This window comes from Mirounga angustirostris, unplaced genomic scaffold (genome assembly GCF_029215605.1).
Source record: "Mirounga angustirostris isolate CCGP_5_RB_7025 unplaced genomic scaffold, mMirAng1.0.hap1 SCAF_15, whole genome shotgun sequence".
NCBI classification, from domain to species: Eukaryota; Metazoa; Chordata; class Mammalia; order Carnivora; family Phocidae; genus Mirounga; species Mirounga angustirostris.
Genome location: NW_026991723.1, coordinates 29,252,698 through 29,276,128, shown reverse-complemented (window position 1 = coordinate 29,276,128; position 23,431 = coordinate 29,252,698). Strand labels below are relative to the sequence as shown.

The following is a 23,431-nucleotide window of genomic DNA, read 5'->3' as shown; positions in this document are numbered from 1 at the left end:
GTTTATGGGGGAAAAAAGGGTTTAATAAACAATTACTATTAGTGTTCTTTGGTGTATGGTTGAAAATGCAGGGGTAGCTTACTGCAGTTTATATTTTTCTTATTTCTTGTTACCGTAGCTCTTAGAAATGCTGTGTTTATGAGACCGTAGAAGATGAGAGGGTAAAGGGCATCAGGTGATTCTGCAGAGGATTGATTCCAGGTGCTGGGCTTCCTCAGCCACCACTCCATGGTCTTCGGATGAAGGCCACGGTTGCTTGGCTCTCGTGTAGGTACTGACATCTTCAGTTTTAGGCATCCTTCTTGCTTCTCAGTTGTGTTGTAAAATCTCCAACTGGAATGGACTCATTTACCAAACGAGGAAAAAGAAAATGGCTCACCGAGTAGATATTCTTGCCAAGTATAAGATTTCAAAGTTCAGTGTTTTCATCACATATTTGGTAAAGTTTTAAATTTTAGAGTAAAGAATGAGGAACATGTAAGAGGCTTCTATTTTATCCAAACCATTTAGTACTAAACAGAATATATTTTAAAACGATCCTTTTGTTAATTTTGTTTTTAACAAGTGAGGGTGTTTTGGGAAACTAGAAAATTAAAAGATTAAGACTAATATTGACTACTGCCTATAACAGTTATATTGCTTTTAAAAGGTTGAAATTACTAGCAGTTTGAAATATACTTTAAGAGAACTGATCTTGAGAAAAGTGCAGTTCTTTTAGTTATTTCTATCATTCTCTTTTGGCTTTAAAAATTGTTGCTGTGTCAGGGACACCTGGGTGGCTCAGTCATTAAGCGTCTGCCTTCGGCTCAAGTCATGATTCCAGGTCCTGGGATCGAGCCCTGCATCGGGCTCCCTGCTCGGTGGGAGGCCTGCTTCTCCCTCTCCCACTCCCACTGCTTGTGTTCCCTCTCTCGCTGTGTCTCTCTCTGTCAAATAAATAAATAAAATCTTAAAAAAAAAAAAAAAATTTGTTGCTGTGTCAGAAAGGTAATTGACCACACAAGGGCTAAGCATAAGTGATCCCAAAACCACAAGAATAAAAAACCCCACGAAGTTTCACACATGGTTCTGGCTGCTTGTTCTGTGAATTTAATAGTTTGAGATTTTCCTAAAATATAATACATGTATTTCCTTTAAATACAGTGTTTAAAAAATTTGTATACTGATTATCTTTTCTATTTGATAAAACCTACTTATTTTAGTTTTCCTTTTTGCAGATGAAAGCCAAAAAATTCTAACATGGTGCTTATGTTGTTTGATTAATAAAGAACCACAGAATTCTGAAGAATCGAAACTTAACTCCTGGACACGGGTAAGAGTAAATCTTGCCCTGCACTGCTTTGCGTTAAATTGATTTTTTAAAGGTGCTCCTTGGATAGTCCAGTTCTATGATGTTTTAGAAACTTTTTCAAATACAGTCTTTACTGTTCCATTATCTTGCTGGGTGTAAAGTTATTCAAGAGATTTCATTTTTGCTTGATTCTGAATTCCAGAAGATAGCAGTCTTTAGGGTGAACTTTTTCATGCCTGGAAGACCTCACGTTGTGTGATTTTGAAAAATTACTTTCAGGTAATGAAAAGAATGTTCTCTCTTTCCTTCTAGCGATTGTGATCCTTCAAAAAATTGTTTCTCCTTATCAACCTAGTTTAAATACTTACATAATTTCCGTCTAAGTATTTCTTTGCCTCTCTCAGGATCTAATCTGTAGTAAAATGAAAATTTAGAAGTGCCCTGGGAGCTGCTGTCTTTATTTTATATCCTCAAGTTGGTATCCAGGCCAGGGTGCTCAGACTAGCATCCGGTGCTCGTTGGCTGCTGCTTGCTGCTCACCGTCAAATCGGTTACTTGACTGTGCTAGGCTGGTTAGCTGACAGCGTCCTGCATTCCCCCCCACAGGAAGGACAGGCACAAGTTGGTGAATGTTGTAAGGCTGGGCTGTGGCTGCCCTCACCGCCAGCAAGTTGCTGTTCTTTTCTTATACCCGCCATTGTCCTGCTGTAATAACCCCAAGGACTCGCTGATGCTGGTCAGACTCCACTTAGTATGCATATGGTTCAGATTAGCTGCTTAGTATTATGAAATCACCCACCCAGATTAATGCATACAGTTTTGTCTATCAGTCTGACTGGTGATCTCATTCCATTCACTGCTTTTTACCATTACTTTGTTTTATACAAAATTGCTGACAGAGCTGACAAAGACAGTGTTTGTGTTTTTCTTTTAGATTTAAAAGAAAAATTGAAGGGACAGTAGAAATGAAAAGAATTGGGTGGGGGAAGGAAAGGGTGCAAACTTTACTGGAAGGTAAATTACTGTAAAGAGCTAAAGAAAGGAACTGATAAGTAGAATTAGGGAAGAAAAGGTATGAAAAACAAGCTTATAGAAATAGAATAACATATATAGTCTTTAATTTTTTTAAATTGTTGCTTTTGTTGAGTATTTGATGTTTTAATGATTACTTAGGATATATTTTTATATTGACTAGTTCATTAAGTCCTGAAATAAGGCATGTAATAAAGTGTTTTTAGGGTCACTGGGTCAACTTTCTTCGTTTAAACTCATGACTTTATTAGCCTATTTTAAAATTTCTAGCTTTGCATTTTATTCTGTGGATTTCCCTTATTTAATACTGCGTTCATTTATCAATAGGTACATATAAAGTATAGCACAGGAAGGTTAACTTAAAATCTTAACTCCTGCCATCAGGGAATTCACTAGTAACTAGAGCTATGTACAGGTGTGATGGTGATACAGAGGACACTTGCTCAGACTTGGGGGTTTGTAGATGAGTCCTGCAGGAGGTGATATACCAGCTGAGTTTTGAAGGGTGACTAGGAGAGCAGGGATAGAGCTTTAGGAAGGATATTCCTGTCAGCAAAAAGAGCTTGCGCAAAGATGATTGGAGAGAGCCCATGCCCTTTTCAGGGAACTGCAGGTACTTAGATAATGTTTGAGCTTGGGATTTTGGACGGCTGGTAATGAAGCATGAAGCCTAATGTATAATTATAAGAAGTTTTTGGGACGCCTGGGTGGCTCAGTCGGTTAGGAGTCTGCCTTCGGCTCAGGTCATGATCCTGAGGTCCTGGGATAGAGTCCCGCGTTGGGCTCCTTGCTCAGCGGGGAGCCTGCTTCTCCCTCTGCCTGCCGCTCCCCCTGCTTGTGCTCTCTCTCTGACAAATAAAATCTTAAAAAAAAATAAAGAAGTTTTTATTTTATTTTGAAGGCAGTGGGGAAGCCAAAGTATTTTAAACAGAGAAGTCATTTGGCCAGGTGTGAGTTTTAGAAACTTAACAGCAAAAGGAAGTTGATTTGGAAGGGAGCAGGGATAGCACTTTGGAAGCTATTGTAGTGATGATGGTGAGAAATCATGCAGCCCTGAATGAAATGGAGAAAAGGGGCCAGACTTATGATATGAATAAGGTAAATATTCAAAAGATGTAATGGCAGGTTAAGTGCAGATGTACTTAGGTGTAGATGGAGTTGAGCATACTGTTCTTAGGAAAGTGAGCTGATTTACACATAGGAGGGCTGACAATCCTCAGGGCTTGGGAACAGTGGAGCCTTGGGTGAGGGTGAGATTGCCCAGGGAGGGCAGCTAGCATGGGGAGGGAAAAGAGCCTTGGGACAACCTTGGGAGACACTGGCATTTGAGGAGTGAGTGCAGGAATAAGCTACACTGCGGGTCAGAAACAGAGAGTCAAAGGTGTAGAAGGAGAAAACCAGCAGCATTTCAAGAAGGAATGAGTGGTCATTCATATCTAATGCTATAGTGCAGGACTGTCCAACACAAATCAAATACATATTACATAGATAATTTAAATTTTCCAGTAGCTGCTTTAAGAGACAAAAAGAAATAAGTGAAATTAATTTTAATAATATTTTATGCAACCCAGTATATCCAAAATACTATCATTTTAACATATAATCAATATAAAAGTTATTAATGAGATTACTTTATAATTTCTTTTCATACTAAGTCATTGAAATCCAGTGTGTATGTTACATTTACATTTTGTATCTACATGTTACATCTTAATTCAGATGCTAAATTTTCACTGGAAGTTCTTGCTCTGTATTTCAATTTCATAAAATTTGCAGTTGAAAAAGTAGGCTCACATACCCAAATTGTTACAAAGAAACTTATAACTGAACAAAGTGTCAGTTTTTAAACTGAAATTTAATTAAAATTTTTAAAAATTAAAAACTTACTATCTTCATCGTACTCAGTCCATTTGAAGTGCTCAGTAGCCCCGTGTGGCTAGTGGCCACTGTAGTGGACAGGGCCGCTCTAGAGCATGAAGCAAGATAAGGACCGAAAAGCAGTGCTTGGATTTAGCCACTTAGGAGGAATCACCTTGGTGAGGCTAGGTTGAGTGGGAGGTGTGAGAAATAGCCAGATTTTACAGTTCACGGAATGTGATTGAAACAGCCTGAGTCAAAAACTACTAATTTCCTCCATAAATTCTAAAATTCAATAAAAATTCAGATTATTAAATTTGAAAATGTTGGACTGAGTTGTATGAGTTGTATTCTTAGAACTGAGATGAAATAAAATTTTTGTTTGCTGGCCATATGTTAGCGTATGTTAATATGTTGGAAATACATTAATACAGTGTGTTTTTGTTTCTGTTTTTGAAGTTTTACTGGTAACCTCAAATGTCTCATCAAATAACCACCTCAGTGACTATTCTTACAGTTTAGAGATTTGTTGAAGTCACAGAACTCTTTCACCTCTTTTCGGAATACTTGGTCCTTGAAAAACTTGGTTTTACTGGTGAATCAACTGAACGGATACTTTTTGAGCACCTACTGTTTGTCAGGCCCTACACCAGAGGCTGAGGATATAGCAGTGGATCTAAAGATAGTCTGTTCTGAGAGGTTATAATCCAGGAGGAGATACCAGGCCTGCCAAATTTAGGAGATACCTGTCTTCTCTGGGCAAGACCATACCTCTATGAATTTTATTCTGATGCGAAGAAAACAACAGAATACCAGGTGCAGAGATCAGTGAAAAGGGTTTTACTTCATCTTTATTCCCTTTCAAAATGCAGTGCTAAGTAATATCCAAGTGTTACATGTATTGCTTTAGTCCTCTACTTCATTCTTCTTAAAAAAACAAACGACTTTTAAATTATACAGAATCTAACAAACATACAGAAAAGTGTATCAAGCATGAATGACAAGCTTAAATTATTACAAAATAATTTGCAGTTATTTTTGTAACTACCATTGTAACTATCACCTAGGTCAGGAAGTAGAACAGAGCATTACCTGCCTCCTCTAAGCTCTCTGCCCCCAGATGCCTCTTCCTGCTTACATGCTCCTTTGTCTCCCTCTGGTAGTAACCACTAGGCTGGCTTTTATTTACATTGCTTTATGGTTTTACCACTTAATTATGCAGTTTGGCTTATTATTTTCACTTGATATAAATGAAATAATACACTATTGTTTTGTGTTTAATTTATTTTGTTCAGAATTGTTTGTGGTATTCAACCATGATCTTAGATGTTGTGGTTGGCCCATGTTCATTTTCATTGCTGTATAGCACTCCATTTTATTAATGTATCACAGTTTATTTATCCACTCTGCCTTTGATGGGAATTTGTTTCTGGTTGGGGAGAAGTAGGAACAGAGTTGCTGTAACATTCTCTCCTGCGTATCCAGGATTCAAAGCATATATTTTATAAAGAACTACAAAGGAAAAGAAGAGCAACGGGAGAGTAAGAGAATGTGTTTTAGTGTTTAAACAAGTGTTTACAAACACTTGTGAACAAGCCTTGCACATGCCCTGTTTTGTGAAAATAAAGAGCATTCTAAAAAAGAGGGAATTACAGGTTATTTTATATGCGTATCTTTAATTGTATCAGCTCATACTAAGTTGCTTTCCACAGTGGTGGTACCAGTTTAAATTCCTATGATCAGTGTATAAGAGTTCCATAGCCTCCTGGTTACTTGGCATTGTCAGACTTTTAAAGTTCAGTTCTTCTGGTGGATGTGTGTGGTAGTATCCATTATGGTTTTAATATTTCCCTGAAGTTGAGCACCTGTTTTGTGGCATTCCTGTTCATGTTTCTTAATTAATTTTCTACTTGGCTGTCTCTCTTATTGATTTGTAGAAATTCTTTATATGTACTGAATCTGGGCACCTTTTTTTTTTTTAAGATTTTATTTATTTATTTGAGAGAGTGCATGCAGAGGGAGAACAGGGAACCTGATGTGGGGCTTGATCCCAGGACTCCAGGATCTTGACCTGAACCGAAGGCAGACACTTAACTAACTGAGCCACCCAGGTGCCCTGGGTACGATTTTATTTTATATATATCGTAGCTGTTTTTTTCCATTCTGTGGTTTGTGTTTACATTTCTTTCTTTTAAGGAAGACATTTTAAATTTTATTGTAGTCAAATTTATCAATCTTTCCCCTTTGTGTTTAATAATTTTGTATTTTGCTTAAGGAAAATTTCCCCACTTCAAGATCATGGAAATCTTCCATATTATCTTCTAAAAGTATATTGATTTGCCTTTCCCATTTAGATCAGTGTAACTGTTTTTTTGTATGCTCTAAGTAGGCATCCACTTTCACTTTACTTCCACATGTATACCCATTGTCCCAACACCATTACCGAAAAGTTCTTTCCTCACTGATGTATGGGGCTGCCTTCATCATAAGTCAAGTGTCTTTGCATGTGCAGATATGATCTTAAATCTCTCCATTGGTTTCATCTATCTGTGATGGTTAATTTTATGTCGACTGGACTATGTGGAGCCCAGATATTTGGTCATATGTTATTCTTGGTGTTTCTGTGAGGTGTTTTTGAATGTGATTAACATTTAAATAGATTAGGTAAAGTAGGTCATCCTCTTTAATGTGTGTGGGCATTTCATCCAATTAGCCAAAAAGGCTAAACCCTCCCATGAGAGTTTTCCCTGTATTGAAATCGAATAAACAATGGGTTTGAGTGAACCCCAAGTTGTATATTTTGTTTTTTGGTGCAATACATCATTGTCAAGGCATTCTACAGGGAGTGTCCTAAATTTTTCGGAAACCAGTGGTTTCAGAAATGATGGTATTATGTATACCAAGTTGCAAGACAGGCAAGGGAGTCAGAAGAGACAGTGGGTTTGGTGCTGGAACAACTACACTAAAGACTGGTCAGCCAAAGGGCAGACACTGCTGCTTTGGAAACATGATTATTCTACACTGTTGGTAATTTCCATTATTATTCGTTTTGTGTTGTTTGGGATTTGGAAATGCTAGTCTGGCTCAGCTCAGATGTTGAAATGTAGGGAAAGAATTATTGTCCACAATTGAATGGTACTTTAAAAGGGAAAATAGCATATTTCTTGAGGGCAATTAGTGAAAGACAATAGAGGCAAGGTGAAATTCAGGGACAAGGCTGGGGATGCTGGAGATTTCTCTTCCACAGCTCCACTCTGGCAAAACATTGGCAATCCTGTATGACTGCTGTCTCTTTTGTTTTGGTTTTACTTTTGAAATAACAAACACAATACTGGTATCTTTTCCTACCTGTATTCTATTTGCTTGACTTTCTAAAACCTGCAGTTTCTTTGTTTCTTTGAATTTTTATATTCACACATTTGGCAGATAGTTATTCATTGCTTTCCCAGTATCCATCTCCCTCCTTTCTTACCTTCTTACAATACTGTGCATTTCTCAGCTGTGCATTGTGCATCTTGGGTGATACTTACCCCACCATGGTCCTGGAGTTAGTCCTGCCTGGCTTAATCAGGACCACCTCTCCCTTTCCTTGGCCATAACGATTGGTCAAGATGGACATACAGCCCATGCTGGAAATTCAGTCCTACAACTTTTGTTTGATTGATCAGGGAAGTGGATTTTATCTTTCCTCCTGAACGTGAATTAGGTAGCATATAGTCCCTGAAGTTGCTGTCAGTCATTGTGGGTCCACGAGGACAGAGCTTGCCTGGGAATGAAGTTAGTCCTGAGGAAACAGAGCTGAGAGAAAGAGAAAGACGGTCACGTTCAGGTTGTTTTTGTTGGGGCCCTGGACCAAGCCTCTCCTGGACTTCAGTGCTCTGGTACATTCCCTTTCCTGTTCAAGCCAGTTTGGTTTAGCGTTGTTTTTACTAGCAGCCAACGGCATCCTAATGGAAAAAACAGATTTATTTTGAGGTTTAATAAACTATTTTTTTGAAGGGTTTCAAAACTCAGGTATACACATACACAATTGCAAAAGAAAAAAAAAATCTCATTTACTCAAAGGGTAATATGAATCAATAGTGAATTGGACAAAATAATTATAGTTACTTAAAAGTTCCATACTTGATTCAAAGTTGTTTTTCCACCACCGCTTATGATGAAGATGTATATTAAAGAAGGCCTCCTTGGAGGGTGTTGGCAGCAGCATGGTGGCATGACAGTCTCGTTTTTGCCCCTGCTAAACATTTAAAATTCAACATTTGTCCACGAAGAGAAATGCCTATGTGGGAATTGTGGGATCCAGCAACATACGTGAGGGACCCAGAAGGTGTCTCACCTTCCTTTGAATCAGGTAGACCCCAGTGCGGGCAGGTAGACCCCAGTGCGGGCTGTGGAACCGGCTGGAGCCTGTGAACTGGCTCCAACCCCTCAGCAGAGGCCCCTGGAAAATGCTGACTTGGGCAGATATCCACAGAGGCCAGAGCCTTTACAAGTCCAGGTTTCTAGAGGAGAGATTCCGGCACACTGCTGGAATAGTAATACAAGTTTGGACACTTTAAAGTGGGCCCTGTTTCCTTTCTCGGCCTGTGTGAGAAAGAACAAGGTGAGAATGGAACTCCAAGGCACATGCAGCAGCAGCCCAACCACCCCAGTGGACTCATTTCACGTTGGTGTGGATTAGGATTTCAGACACCGGACATTTGGAGTAACAGAGGGTGTGTCACAGTGGTAGGACCAGGGCCTGCAGAGCTTATAGGAAGAGAATTGGACAAAAATGTTAAAGCATCACATAAAGGTCACATAGTTCTCCTAGAATATAAATTATTTTTCTTATAAAAGCTAAGAAACTTCTAGCATTCATATTTATAGATAAGTTGAAATATACTTTCTTTGTATTCTATCCACCACCAAACATAATGTTTGGAGACTTGAGAGAGAACGAGACCAACTTTGACCTAATTTGCCTCCCTGTTACCGAAAGCCAGGTTCGTCTGCCCGTTGCTCTAAAGGCCAATACTCAAGAGATGAGTGTTTATGATAAAGGAATATGAGCTTTATTCGGGAGGCTGACCACCTGGGGAGAAGGTGGACTCTTGTCCAAAGGCCAACTCCAAGGTTTCTGCGTGGCCAAGAGATTTTTAAAAGGGTTTAATCATTTAAGGGAATGCAGTGGTCTGTGACACTTCTTGATTATGTGCAGACTCGGTGATACCAGCTACAGAGTTATCGCAGTGCTTGGAGGTTGTGCAAGAAGTTCTAGTTCCTTGGTGCCCAGAGGGGGTTGTGTAGGAACTTCTGAATCCTGGTAACCAGGGGTTGTGCATGGGTGCTCTGTTCTTTCTGCAAAGGAGGGTGAGGTCTATGGATCTGCGGAGGGAGGTCAGTGAAGTCAGCGGAGGGAGGGAAGTCAGTGTATAACCTTAAAAATGAAAAACATTTTGCTAAAAGATTGCTGGGCTAATCAGAAAGCTAAGGGGGCTTCAAACAGACTTGTTGGCCACTGTGGTCTGGGGCCATTCTGGTCCTTTATTCCCCAAGGCCCGTGGTCTGTAAATCTCAAAGAAAGTAAATTAATTCTGTTACAGATCAAGGGCCTTAAGTCAGCATGTGAGTACCTTGAAGCAAGTTAACCCTTAAGACTGGCTGGAGTGCTGTGACATCCTGACTCCATCTCTCATTAGCTTCACTGAAGTTATTTGTTTGAGCCTTACTTTACCTGAAATGGAGATTTTAACAGTTTCTACTTGATAAGTTTTTTGGAAGATTAAAAGAATCCATTTCATTCAATGGATTAAATTAAATGAATAAATAAAAATATATTAAAAATGAATCAAATAAAAAAGGTGTCCTTCATAGCCTCAAGTCTGTTTTACTTTTTTGCACAATCCTGAAGTAAATTCATAATATCCTGGTCCCCTCACACTCCGTTCCATAGTTGCACACTAATGGCATAAGCCCAGTAGTTGACCATCACCACAAGATCTTAGCAAAAGAGAGACTGGTCTGCAAGTAACACCTTTATCCCATGTCACAGCTTACCAAATAACAAAGGACTGGTCATAGACATTTCTTTTAAAAATAGCTCTTCCTTTGATTTTCATCCCATGGAAATTCCCCTTTAAATTATAAACTGTCTACTTCTTTATTCTGCACATTTGGAACTTTTCAAATATCGTGTGACTTTCCTGGACCCATCAACCTCCTCTCTAGAGTGTATGCAACTGTTTCCACAGCTCTTCCCCAGAGAGCCACATGGCTCCTTCCAGAACCTCTCTCAGACCACTGCTCAAATATCACCTTATCTGAGAGGCCTTCCTCATCAGCGCCTGTCTCAGGCACTCAACTCTCCTTATTTTGACTTATTTTTCTTAGTGCTGATCACCCCCTGACATACTGATTATTTGTTCTTCCTGCCTGTTCCCTCCCATATAGCCTACGAATTCCATGAGAGTAGAGACTTTGTTCTAAAAGTATAGCACAGTATCTGCTACACTGTAAGAATTCAGTGATTATTTGCTGAATGAGTAAATAAAGGAGTATGATTTCAGATGGTAAACCCTAGTGTGTGGGGGGGGTGGGATTCTACTTGGAAAGAAGAGAGTGAACAAACAGAAGGTTGGCTATAGTCAAGAAAGAGTGGTTTTCCATTTAGGCTGGAGAATAAGGTACTTATGGAGAAAAGTAGAAATTAAGATTAGAAAAAAACAGTTTGGGAAGAATTTTGGAGGGCCATGAATGCCAGTCTGTGAGTTTGTTCATAAATCAGTAGCATAGGGCAAAGGAAGGAGCTACTGAAAAGTATTTTAACTGTGTCATTGGGAGAGAGGCATTTGTCATGTTTGGTATCCCTTCCGGTTTTTTCCCTTGCTCTCCTCTAGTCTTTCTCAGTCCTTCATTCGTTTATTCCATAAATATATCCTGAGTGCCTACCATGTACAAGCAGATATTAGGGGACATGAAGATCTTGCCTTGCAGGATCAGGTGGTTTTATTGCAAAGTAATAAGTGAAGGAGTAGAAGGACAGCATGTTGAAGGTACTGTGGTAGCCCAGTGAAAAGGAAAAAAAAAGCCTCATTGGGAGTTGGGGAGGTTTGCAGGGCTGGTCAGGAAGGCTTTCAGAAGATGACATTTGAGCTTGTATCATGAGGTATGAGGCAGAGGTTAGGGGTGTTCATGGAACTGGAAGAGCTGAAAGGGATTTGAGATGCATGTAGGAGAGTAGGCAGAGAAAAAGCTAGAAAAGCTCCTCCTGGTAATGATATTAAGAATGGGCTATCCCATCTACTATGGGCTATCCCATCTACTGTATACTGGCTACGCATGACAGGTAGATAGGGCCGGATCCTGAGGATTCAGACGGCCCCTAGTAAAGTGTCTTTAACCTGGAAAGCAAGGATTTTAATTGGAGGGGTTTAAATGGGAGTGCGGGGGCACTTACATTATATATTTATGAATTAGTGGCTTCAGTGCTGAAAATACATTTGAAAGTACAGGAGGACAGGACTTGGTACTGATGAGTTGTTAGGGAAAGGATAGGGGAGCAGTTTAGGATAGTGTTGAGAGATTTTAGGGGACTAATAAATAACACCTCTCTCTTCTTCTGAGTTAGGAACTATTGAGATACACCAGAGTTAGGTAGATGGATATCAAACATCCATCCCTTAACTCTTAAAACAGATTTAAGAATGTAGCTTCCATCTGTGGTTCAGTTGGGCCCATCTGCCTGTGGTAAACAAGTCAGCCTGTCACAGCTAAGCTGGACTACAGTAGGCCTGCCTGGCAGGGAATGAGCCTGTCTGACTAAGCATGGTGCAGTGGTAGACTAAAACACATCCTTTCTGCAGGTAAGGCAAGTCAGAAAGACAGAGTTGGGAGAGGAATTTTTTTTAGTTTCTTCTCCCAAATTGACCAACCAGGTCAGTTCTTCTGGGGAGAAGAGAGTGACAGGACTGAGAGATGATGTCATAGGTTGGGCTTTCTGGAAATCTCGCCTTGAGATGGAGATAATGTGCAGGGAGTGACAGCTGTCAAGGGGATAGGAAGGACACAGGATTGTGCAGAGTTGAGAAGCTCAGCTACAGTGCAGTCTCAATGGAAACTTCTGCTGTGCGTACAGGGACAGAGATGGGGGACCCTTCAGAGCTTTCCTGCTTTGGGACAGGAGGGCTGGGCCCTTATGCCTCTGCTTCCATCAGTCATTGGAATGTGGCCACTGAGGGAAGGAGGTATGATCTTGAGCAAGGCAGAGATGGCTAATGATGATATGGATGTGACTTCACAACATCCTTCACAGATACCAAAACCATTCCTTTTCTGCTTTTCCCTCCTGGGGAGTGGGGTGGACAGTCTGTCTTCTCTGGAAACATGAGGACAGGCAATTTGTTTCCCTCTAAGAGAGAACTCCTAGGTTTTTGACTTGAGCATCATGGTGGATGGTAGTACCATTCACTGAGAAATGTAAGGGGAAGAGGGCAGAGTCCCTAAAATAAGCCAAGTAAGAAAGTACAAGAGGAAGGAGGAGGAGATCAGGTCAGCCCAGCAGCTGTCCCATATTCGTCTTCTGTGCCATCTTCCAGAACAGTGGAATGCAGAGACCCTGTTTTCTCACTGCCTTTTGGGTTCCCTTTACATTCCTGGGACCGTAACTCAGGGAATATAATGCAAATTGAGTCCTCTTCCTTTTCTTGTCTGTTATTGAATAAAAAAATGGGAAAATGGGAAAGCATAGAAAATTTCTTTATAGTTTTGTAAATGTGTTTTCCCCATGGCTTTTGGAAACCACTGAAGCTGTCTGCCATACTGTGCTAGGGCAGTGGTATCTAGTAGTAGGCTGCCCAATGCAGCGGGTACTTCAGTAACTCCATGAAATAGCATCTGCCTTACTAAATATCGTGCTCTTATTTAGCCTGATAAAGTCTCCTCAAGATTTCATAGTTTTGCAATAGAAGTATGGTATTTAGTATTTTGCAGGGTTCTAGAAAATGTGCAAACACTGCTATTCTCATTCCCAAGTATTTTACATCCATTCAATGTAATCAGCAATTCATGCTACACATGAAGTTGAATTGTGAATGTTTATGTCTTTGTATGTGCATGTTTTGGGGAGTGGTAACTGTCTCCTGAGTCATTAATGTGAAGACACTGAACTTATTATTGAACTTCCTGGAATAAACATTTGCTTCTTCTGAGAGGACAAAATGAGATACCATTTGTGTTCTTGACTAGGTTTTTCTTTATTTCATTTAGGTGGATTTCTGCTTATTCTAATTCTAAATTGTATCAGATTGTTTTTTAGTAAGTTGCCACTGCTCAAATAGGCCAGACCAAGACATTTATTGCCAATTAGGAACAGGATGTTTGAGATGTTTGGTGATGTTCTCCGGATGACCTGTTTTATGTTTTATGTTTATTTTGTTTTATTTTTGTTTTATGATCATGTTGGCTTTTCCATTAAACTATAACTTTAATTGACTTGGCTTTGTTAATAGAACATTGACCAGATCCCCTTCTATAACTCCCAGTCTTCTTATTTCAACCCCTTCACCCAGTTCTCCTGTTGTGCCCCAACCTCAGTCTGGAGTAAACAGGAATTTTTAGGTCTGTGTGTTACAGGTGTAATATATGTTTCTAAGACATAGGCTCACTGTATTTCAATCTGAATTGCCTGGGGAGTGCTCCGTGGGCTATTTTGAGGATAAATCCCTGTGAAAAGTAAATTTAAACAGTAATGTCTATAGTGGAGGTATTTCATACTGAATAGCCACCATTGAGGGCCATGTGGATGTCTGCACTACATGTGGTGACATGATCTCTACATCTGTTTTGAAGTTCAGTTGTTTCCCAGACCACATGTGCATTTCTTTAGGGGGCTGACATCCCTCCCTCCCAGGATCCAGGCATTATAAGCTGGCAACTATAACTGGTTTACTCTCTTTGACCTAGAGATTGTTATACTTTATCTTAGTTTGACTGTTGTTCCTATCAGATCTGGTTCTGTTTAATATTGACAACATTGGAGTTTCTATAAATTAGCAGCATGGCAAAAGAACCAGGCATATTCAAATCCATAAATCTTGATTTCCAGGTCTTTTAAAGGCTTTGTGGTTTAAATAGTCCTTTACTCTATGGTTGACATAAGCAGTACTTAAAAGAATGCTGGCTATCAGGGAGCTTTTGTAGCTCAACTGGAACTAAAAAAAAAAAGAAAGAAAAAAACACCTCAACTGGGTCACTTTTTTAAGAATCACAAAGTCCAGATCTCTTCTGGCTCTATTAGTGAGATATTATAGAAGTTACATACATCATTTCCATATCTTAAAAAAAGGATAATACTAATGATTCTATTTACATGTGATATCTAAAGTGGTCAAATTCATGGAAACAGAGTAGAACAGGGGCCGGAGGAGAAGGGGAAAGGGATTTGTTTAATGGGTATAGAGTTCAGTTTTGCAAGAAGAAACGTTCTAGAGATCTGTTGCACAATAATGTGAATATTCTTAACACTACTGAACTGTATATTTAAAAATGATTAAGATGGTAAATTTCATGTTATGTGTTTTTAATCACAATTTTAAAAATTTAAAGAAACTTTAATGGATAGTGTTACTGTTAATTGAATGTTTAGTATGTGTTTTAGATGAATTATCTTATTAAATATTCACAACTCCATGAAGGCAGGTATCATTACCCTGTGTTATAGATAAGAGAATTTAGATTTAGAGAAGTAATTTACTAGCTAGTAAGTGGCAGACCATTTTGGACCTAGTTGTGACTTTAAAGCCACTCAAAAAATACATTGCTGCCAGCTAAACTTAAGCCAGTCTATCTCTAAGGCTTTTTAGCTCTGGAATCTGTGATTCTTAGGATTCTGAGATGTCCTAGGGACCCTGCAGAGATCCTTCAAGTGAGAAAAAAGAAAGTTCAAATGTTTAGGTGTTCAGAGATGACCCCTCTACCATTTCTACTGAACTCAAAATGCATGCTAGATTTAGTCTGTGGTACATCAGGAACAACAAATGCCTTTATGGGAAGCCAAGGTGTCATTCAAATGTTAGAATAGTTAAGGGGTTAATAGCTATTACTTCTGTGGAAAGTAGAGACTGAGAAGGGCCTTTACCGTTTCATTATATTTTATTTCTGCTTTTTGAGTTTTTAATAACAAGTGTAACTTCTGTTTTGGGTTGAATTGTGTTCCCCCTAAATTCATATGTTCAAGTCCTGAATCTCAGAACCTTAGAATGTGATCTTATTTGTAGATAGGCTCTTTGCAAGTAAATTGATTAGTTAAAATGATGAAGTCAGCTGAAGTAGGGTGGCCCCCTAATCCAGTGTGACTGGTGTCCTTATAAGAAGGGAACATTTGGACACAGACATGAACAAAGGCAGAATGCCATGTGAATATGAAAGCAGAGATTGGGGTGCCAGCCAAGGAATGCCAAAAATTGTCAGGAAACTACCAATTCTGATGACCCCTTGATCTCAGAACTCTAGTATCCAGAACCCTGAGACAATAAATTTCTGTGGTTTAAGCCACTCAGTTTGTGGTACTTTGTTACAGCAGTCCTAGCCAACTAATATGTAATTTCTAAAGTGAAAAAGAAAAGAAAGTTAGCCATGATTCCTGGGAGTTTATTCTAAATAGTATTCAAATTAAAAAAGGATCTTTATATATGATGTTCATTATAATAATTTTTATAATTGGAAAAAACGAGAAGCAATGCAAATGGTCTAAAGACTAGTGGATAACTGGGCACCTGGGTGGCTCAGTTGGTTAAGCGACTGCCTTTGGCTCAGGTCATGATCCTGGAGTCCCGGGATCAAGTCCCACATCAGGCTTCCTGCTCAGCAGGGAGTCTGCTTCTCCCTCTGACCCTCCTCCCTCTCATGCTCTCTGTCTCTCATTGTCTCTCTCGCAAATAAAATCTTAAAAAAAAGTTAAAAAAAAAAAAAAAGACTAATGGATAGCTAAATTATAGTGTATCTACTTTTTTATAGCAAATCTACTTCAAGAAATGTAATGTCATTTTGTATAGCCTATGAAATAATGTGAAAAATGTGTATAACATAAAAAGTTGGATGTAAAATTATTTATACAAAACAATAACAGCTGCGCAAAATATATATGCACTAACTAAGATTACAAGCAGAAATGGAAAAACTTTGTTAGGATAGTGGTATCTGGGTGAATTTTTCCTTTTAATATTTCTTTTAATTTGTATGCTTTTATTTCATCAAATTATGATAATGTATTGTGGTTGTAACATTATATTTTTAAAAATCAACTTTATTGAGGCAAATTTTCCATACAGTAAAACGTATCCTTTTAAAGTGTATAGTTTGATAGTTTTGACAAATGTATACATCCTTCTGACCACCACCACAATCAAGAAATAAAACATTTCTGTCATCACAAAAAGTTCTGTATTGCCCTTTTACAATCTGTCACTCTCTCAACCCTGGCCTTAGTCAACTACTGATCTGTTTTCTGTAATCCACAGATTTGCTTTTCTCTTTTCTATTATTTCATATAAACAGAGTAATATAGTATTGATTTTTCTGTCTGGCTTCTTTCATCCAGCATAATTTTTTTGAGATTTTTCCATGTTGTAGCTTATCTGAGTAGTTGATTCCTTTTTATTATTGAGTATTCCCTTGTATCAACACATCGTTTTGTTTATCCATTTATGTGTTGATAGCAATTTAGATTGTTTCTGATTTTTGGCTGTTATGAATAAGTTGCTGTGAACATACTTGTATAAGAGTTGCGTAGTCATGTTTTAATTTCTCATGGATAAATGCTTAGGATTGGAATTGCTGGATTGTGTGATACATTTATACATAACATTATAAGATGCTGCCAAATGGTTCACATTCTTACCAGTGATGCATGAGAGCTCCAATAGCTCCACTTATTCACCAACACTTAGTATACTAGTGTGTTTTTGTTTTAGTCATTCTCACGGTTGTATAGCTGTCTTCTTTTGTGGTTTTAATATGAATTTCCCTCATGATTTGATGTTAAGGCATCTTTTCATGTGCTTATAGTTTCTTTTGTGAAGTGTCTATTCAGGTATTTTACTTATTAAAAAATTGCTTCCTAAAAATATTGCCATCTTATGTAAGAGTGTAATGTAAGAGTGCTTTTAAAAAAATATTTTAAATACTGTTCCTTTGCCAGATAATTATATTATACATATATTTATATATATAGAGAGAGAGAGAGAGAATATTCACTCCATCTGTGGCTTGCCTTTTCTTTTCCTTTTTTTTTTTTTTTTAAGATTTTATTTATTTATTTGACAGAGAGCAAGAGAGCACAAGCAGAGGGAGTGGGAGAGGGAGAAGGAGGCTCCCCTCCGAGCAGGGAGCCCGACGCAGGGCTTGATCCCACGACCCTGGGATCATGACCCTGAGCCAAAGGCAGATGCTTAACCGACTGAGCCACCCAGGCACCCTGCCTTTTCCTTTTCTTAATAATATACTACAAGGTACATAAGTTTTAAATTTTGGTGAAATCTATATTTGTCCATTTTTTTCTTTATGACTCAAACTTTTTGTGTCTTCAGAAATTTTTTGCTTATACCAAGTTTATAAAGATTTTCTCTGTGTTTTCTTCCAAAAGTTTTATAGTGCTAGCTTCTATTTACATTTAGATACATGATCTACTTTGAGTTAACTTTTTTATATGGATTTGAGGCAAGGGTAGAGGTTTGTTTCTTCTAAATTGAGATCTAGTTATTCCAGATATATTTTTTATCAGTTTTTTCAAAAATGTTTGAGGAGATTCTGATTGGAATCTCTAGATCAATTTGAGGAGAATTGACATCTTACCAATCAATATTAAGTGTTTCAACTCAGGAGCATAGTATAGCCGCCCATTTATTTTTTTTTAATTTTTTAATTTTAAAAAGATTTTTATTTATTTATTTGAGAGAGAACAGAGCGAGTGCAAGAGAGAGAAAGCACAAGCAGGGGTGAGAGGGGCAAGCAGACTCCCCGCTGAGCAGGGAGCCTGATGCGGGGCTCGATCCCAGAACCCTGCCATCATGACCTGAGCCGAAGGCAGACACTTAACTGACTGAGCCACCCAGGCACCCCTAGGCATCCATTTATTTGTATTTCTTTAACTTCTCTCATCAGTATTTTGCAGTTTATAGTATACATTTCTTTTTTTAATTCTTAAAATTTGAAAAGTTTTTATTTTTTATTTTAATTATTTAGTTAACATACAGTGTTATGTTAGTTTCAAATGTATAATACAGTGATTCAACAATTCTATACATTACTCAGTGCTCATCATGATAACTATATTCTTAATCCCCTTTACCTATTTCATGCATCCCCCAACCCACCTCCCCTCTGGTAACCATCAGTTTGTTCTCTATAGTTAAGAGTCTGGTTTTTGGTTTGTCTCTTTTTTTCTTTGGTCATTTGTTTTGTTTCTTAAATTCCACATATGAGTGAAATCATACAGTATTTGTCTTTCTCTGTCTTACTTCACTTAGCATTGTACCCTCTAGATCTATTCATGTTGTTGCAAATGGCAAGATTTCATTCTTCTTTATGGCTAAGTAATATTCCATTGTGCATATGTACAATTTCTTCCTTATCCATTCATCAACTGGTGGACACAGGTTGCTTCCATAATTTAGCTATTATAAATAATGCTGCAGTAAACATAGGAGTGCATATATCTTTTTGAATTAATGTTTTCTCATATTTTTTGGGTAAATACCTGTAATGGAATGATTGGATCATATAGTAGTTCTGTTTTTAATTTTTGAGAAAACTACATACAGTTTTTCATAGTGGCTGTACCAGTTCGCATTCCCACCAACAGTACATGAGGCTTCCCTTTACATTCTAGCCAATACTTGTTTTTCTTGTATTTTGATTTTAGCCATCTGACTGTGTGAGATGATATCTCGTAGTTTTGATTTGCATTTCCCTGATGATTAGTGATGTTACGCATCTTTCATGTATCTGTTGGTCATTTGTTTGTCTTTGGAGAAATAGACATTTCTGTCTGTTCATGTCTTCTGTCCATTTTTGAATTGGATTATTTGTTTTTTTGTGTGTATTTAGTTGTATACATTCTTTATATATTTTGGATATTAACCCTTTACCAGATAGGTCATTTGCAAATATCTTCTCCCATTTAGTAGGTTGCCTTTTAGTTTTGTTGATTGTTTCCTTTGTTGTGCAGAAGCTTTTTATTTTGATGTAGTCCCAACAGTTTATTTTTGCTTTTGTTTCCCTTGCCTCAGGAGATAGATCCAGAAAAATGATAGTACAGCTGATGTCAAAGAAATTATTGCCTGTGGTCTCCTCTAGGATTTTTATGGTTTCAGGTCTCACATTTAGGTCCTTAATCCATTTTGAGGTTGGGTTTTGTTTTGTTTTGTTTTTGTGGTCCACTTTCATTCTTTCGCATGTAGTTGCCGAGTTTTCTCAGTATCATTTGTGGAAGAGACTGTTTTCCCATTGCATATTCTTACCCCCTTTGTTGAAGGTTAATTGACCATATAATTGTGGGCTTATTTCTGGACTCTGTCTTCTGTTCCATTGATCTGTGTCTGTTTTTGTGCCAGTATCATAGTGTTTTGATTACTGCAGCTTTGTAGTATAACTTGAGATCTGGGATTTTGATACCTCTAATTTTGTTCTTTTTCAAGATTGTTTTGGCTATTCATGGTCTTTTGTGGTTCCATACAAATTTTAGGATTATTTTTTCAAGTTCTGTGAAAAATGCTTCTGGTATTTTCATAGGGATTGCATTAAATATTTACATAGATTGCTTTGGGTAGAATGGACATTTTAACAGTATTTGTTATTCCAATCCATGAGCCTGGAAAATCTTTCCATTTGTTCGTATTATGTTCAGTTTCTTTCATCAATATTTTATAGTTTTCAGAGTACCTGTCCTTCACTTCCTTGGTTATGCTTACTCCTAGGTATTTTATTATTTTTGGTGTAATTGTAAATGGGATTGTTTTCTTAATTTCTCTTTCTGGTACTTCATTATTAGTGTATAGAAATGTAACTGATTCCTGTATAATCGGTTTTTATCCTGTAACTGTACTGAATTCATTTATCAGTTGTAGTAGTTTTTTGGTAGACTTCTTGGGTTTTCTATATATAATATCATGTCATCTGCAAATATTGAAAGTTTTACTTCTTCCTTACCGATTTGGATGCCACTTATTTCTTTTTCTTGTCTTATTGCTCTGGCTAGGATTTCTAGTACTATATTGATAAGTGATGAGAGTGGGCATCCTTGTCTTGTTCCTGGTCTCAAGGGAAAAGCTCTCAGTTTTCACCATTGACTACGATGTTAGCTGTGGGTTTTTCATATATGGCCTAATTATTAAGTTACGTCTAAAGAGAATTTTTATCATGAAGGAATCTTTTTATGATTTTATAGTGTCATTCTTTGTCTTTTGTTACAGTCTTTGTTTTTTTTGGGTTTTTTTTAAGATTCATTTGAGAGGGAGAGAGCGCAAGCCGGGGGAAGGGCAGAGGGAAAGAATCTCAAGCAGACTCCCTGCTGAGTGGGGAGCCTGATGCAAGGCTCAATCTCATGACCCTGAGATCATGACCTGAGCTGAAATCAAGAGTAGGACGTTTAACCGCCTAAGCCACCCAGGCACCCCACAGTCTTTGTTTTAGTCTGTTTTGTTCAAAGTAAGTATTGCTACTCACCTTTTTTTATTTTCCACTTTCATTTGTGTAATAAATGCTTTTCCATTCCCTCACTGTTAGTCTACATGTGTCTTTAGGTCTGAAATTAGTCTCTTGCAGGCAGTATGTAGACAAATCTAGCTTTTTTTTTTTAAATTTTATTTTATTATGTTACATTAGTCATCATACATTACATCATTAGTTTTTGATACAGTGTTCCATGATTCATTGTTTGCATATAACACCCAGTGCTCCATGCAATATGTGCCCTCCTTAATACCCATCACTGGGCTAACCCATCCCCTCACCCCCCTCCCCTCTAAAACCCTCAGTTTGTTTCTCAGAGTCCATAGTCTCTCATGGTTTGTCTCCCCCTCCGATTTCCCCCCCCTTCATTTTTCCCTTCCTACTATCTTCTTCTTCTTTTTTTTTAACGTATTATTTGTTTCAGAGGTACAGGTCTGTGATTCATCAGTCTTACACAATTCACAGTGCTCACTCTAGGACATACCCTCCCCAATGTCTATCATCCAGCCACCCCATCCCTCCCACCCCCCACCACTCCAGCAACCCTCAGTTTGTTTCCTGAGATGAAGAATTCCGCATATCAGTGAGATCATATGATACTTGTCTTTCTCTGATTGACTTATTTCGCTCAGCATAATACCCTCCAGTACCAACCATGTCAGTGCAAATGGCAAGATTTCTTTTTTTTTTTTGATGGCTGCATGATATTCCATTGTGTATATATATACCACATCTTCTTTATCCATTCATCTGTCGATGGACATCTTGGCTCTTGCCATTGTGGACATTGCTGCTATAAACATTGGGGTGTGTACCCCTTCGAATCACTGCATTTGTATCTTTGGGGTAAATACCCAGTAGTGCAATTGCTGGGTCATATGGTAGCTCTATTTTCAACTTTTTGAGGAACCTCCATACTGTTTTCCAGAGTGGCTGCACCAGCTTGCATTCCCACCAACAGTGTAGGAGGGTTCCCCTTTCTCTGCATCCTTGCCAACATCTGTCATTTCCTGACTTGTTAATTTTAGCCATTCTGCAAATCTATCTTTTTTATCCATTCTGTCACTCTTTGTGTTTTGATTGGAGTGTTTAGTCTATTTACATCCAAAGAAATTATTGATAGGTATATACTTATTGCCACTTTTTACTTGTTTATGGTTGTTTTTGTGGTTCTTCTCTGTTCCTTTCTTCTCGTGCTCTTTTTTCTTACAGTTTGCTGGCTTTTTTTAATGATATTCTTAGATTCCTTTCTGTTTATGTTTTGCATATTATTACCAGTTTTGATTTGTGGTTACCATTAGGTTTACATATAACATCTTATGCATATAATAGTTTATATTAAGCTGATGGTAGCTTAAAGTTTGAACGCATTCTTTGTTCCTCCTACCCCCATGCTTTAGGTATATGGTGTCATATTTTGTATCCTTTTATTATGTAAATCCCTTGACTGTTTTTTTTTTTTTATAGATATACTTAATTTTACTGGTTTTATGCTTCCTACTTTTCTTACTCCTACTTACAGTCTTTTTATTTCCACTCAGAGTCCTCTCTAACATTTCTTGTGTGGCTGGTTTGAATTCCTCTAACTTTTTTGTTGGGAACTCTTTATCTCTCCTTCTATCCTGAATGATATAGCCTTGCCAGATAGAGTATTCTTGGTTGCAGGTTTTGTTTTGTTTTGTTTTTTGTGTTTCTTTGTATGTTTGTTTGATATTTTGAATATATTGTGTCACTACCTTCTTTCTTGCATTGTTTCTGCTGAACAATCAGCTGATAGCCTTATGGGGTTTCCTTTGCATGTAACTGTTTTCTTTTCTCTTGCTTCTTTTAAAATTCTCTTTATCACTATTTTTTGCCATTTTAATTACATAGTGTCTTGGGCGCCTGGGTGGCTCAGTTGGTTAAGCGACTGCCTTCGGCTCAGGTCATGATCCTGGAGTCCCTGGATCGAGTCCCGCATCGGGCTCCCTGCTCGGTGGGGAGCCTGCTTCTCCCTCTGACCCTTCCCCCTCTCATGTGCTCTCTGTCTCTCTCATTCTCTCTGTCTCAAATAAATAAATAAAAATCTTAAAAAAAAAAATTAAAAAAAAATTACATAGTGTCTTGATGTGGACCTTCTTAGGTTGATTTTGTTGGGGGGCCCTCAGTGCCTCCTAGATCTGGATTTCTGTTTCCTTCCCCTAAATTTTATTTCCTTCCCCTTTTCTCTCTATTCTCCATCTGAGATCCCTATAATGCGAATGTTATTACATTTGATGGTGTCTCTGAATTCTCCTTGTCTATTTTCATTTTTTATTATCTTTTTCTCTATCCTCTTCAGCTGGATCATTTTACATTACTCTGTCTTCCAAGTGACTGATTAGTTCTTCTGCTTCCTTTAATCTACTGTTTATTCCATCCAGTGTATTTTTAATTTCATTTATTGAGTTCTTCATCTGTGTTTGGTTCTTTTTATGTTTTCTTTCTCTTTGTTGAGGGTTTCCCTTGGCTCCTCCACTTTTTTAAAATCCAGTGAGTACCTTTATGACCATTACTTTAAAT

At 38.0% G+C, this 23,431-nt stretch overlaps 1 protein-coding gene across 13 annotated transcripts in view; it reads left to right on the top strand.

Moving 5' to 3' along the window:
• The window catches only part of FANCC (FA complementation group C), a 284,485-nt gene that overhangs the window by 113,306 nt on the left and 147,748 nt on the right, over positions 1–23,431 (top strand). For all 13 annotated transcript variants that reach the window (XR_010407814.1, XM_064579759.1, XM_064579761.1 and 10 more), the window contains one exon: positions 1,218–1,312. Coding sequence is in view for 12 of the 13 variants with exons in the window: in XM_064579759.1 (XP_064435829.1) it covers positions 1,218–1,312 (95 nt within the window). In the remaining variant the exon portion in view is untranslated. The remainder of the gene's footprint in view (positions 1–1,217; positions 1,313–23,431) is intronic.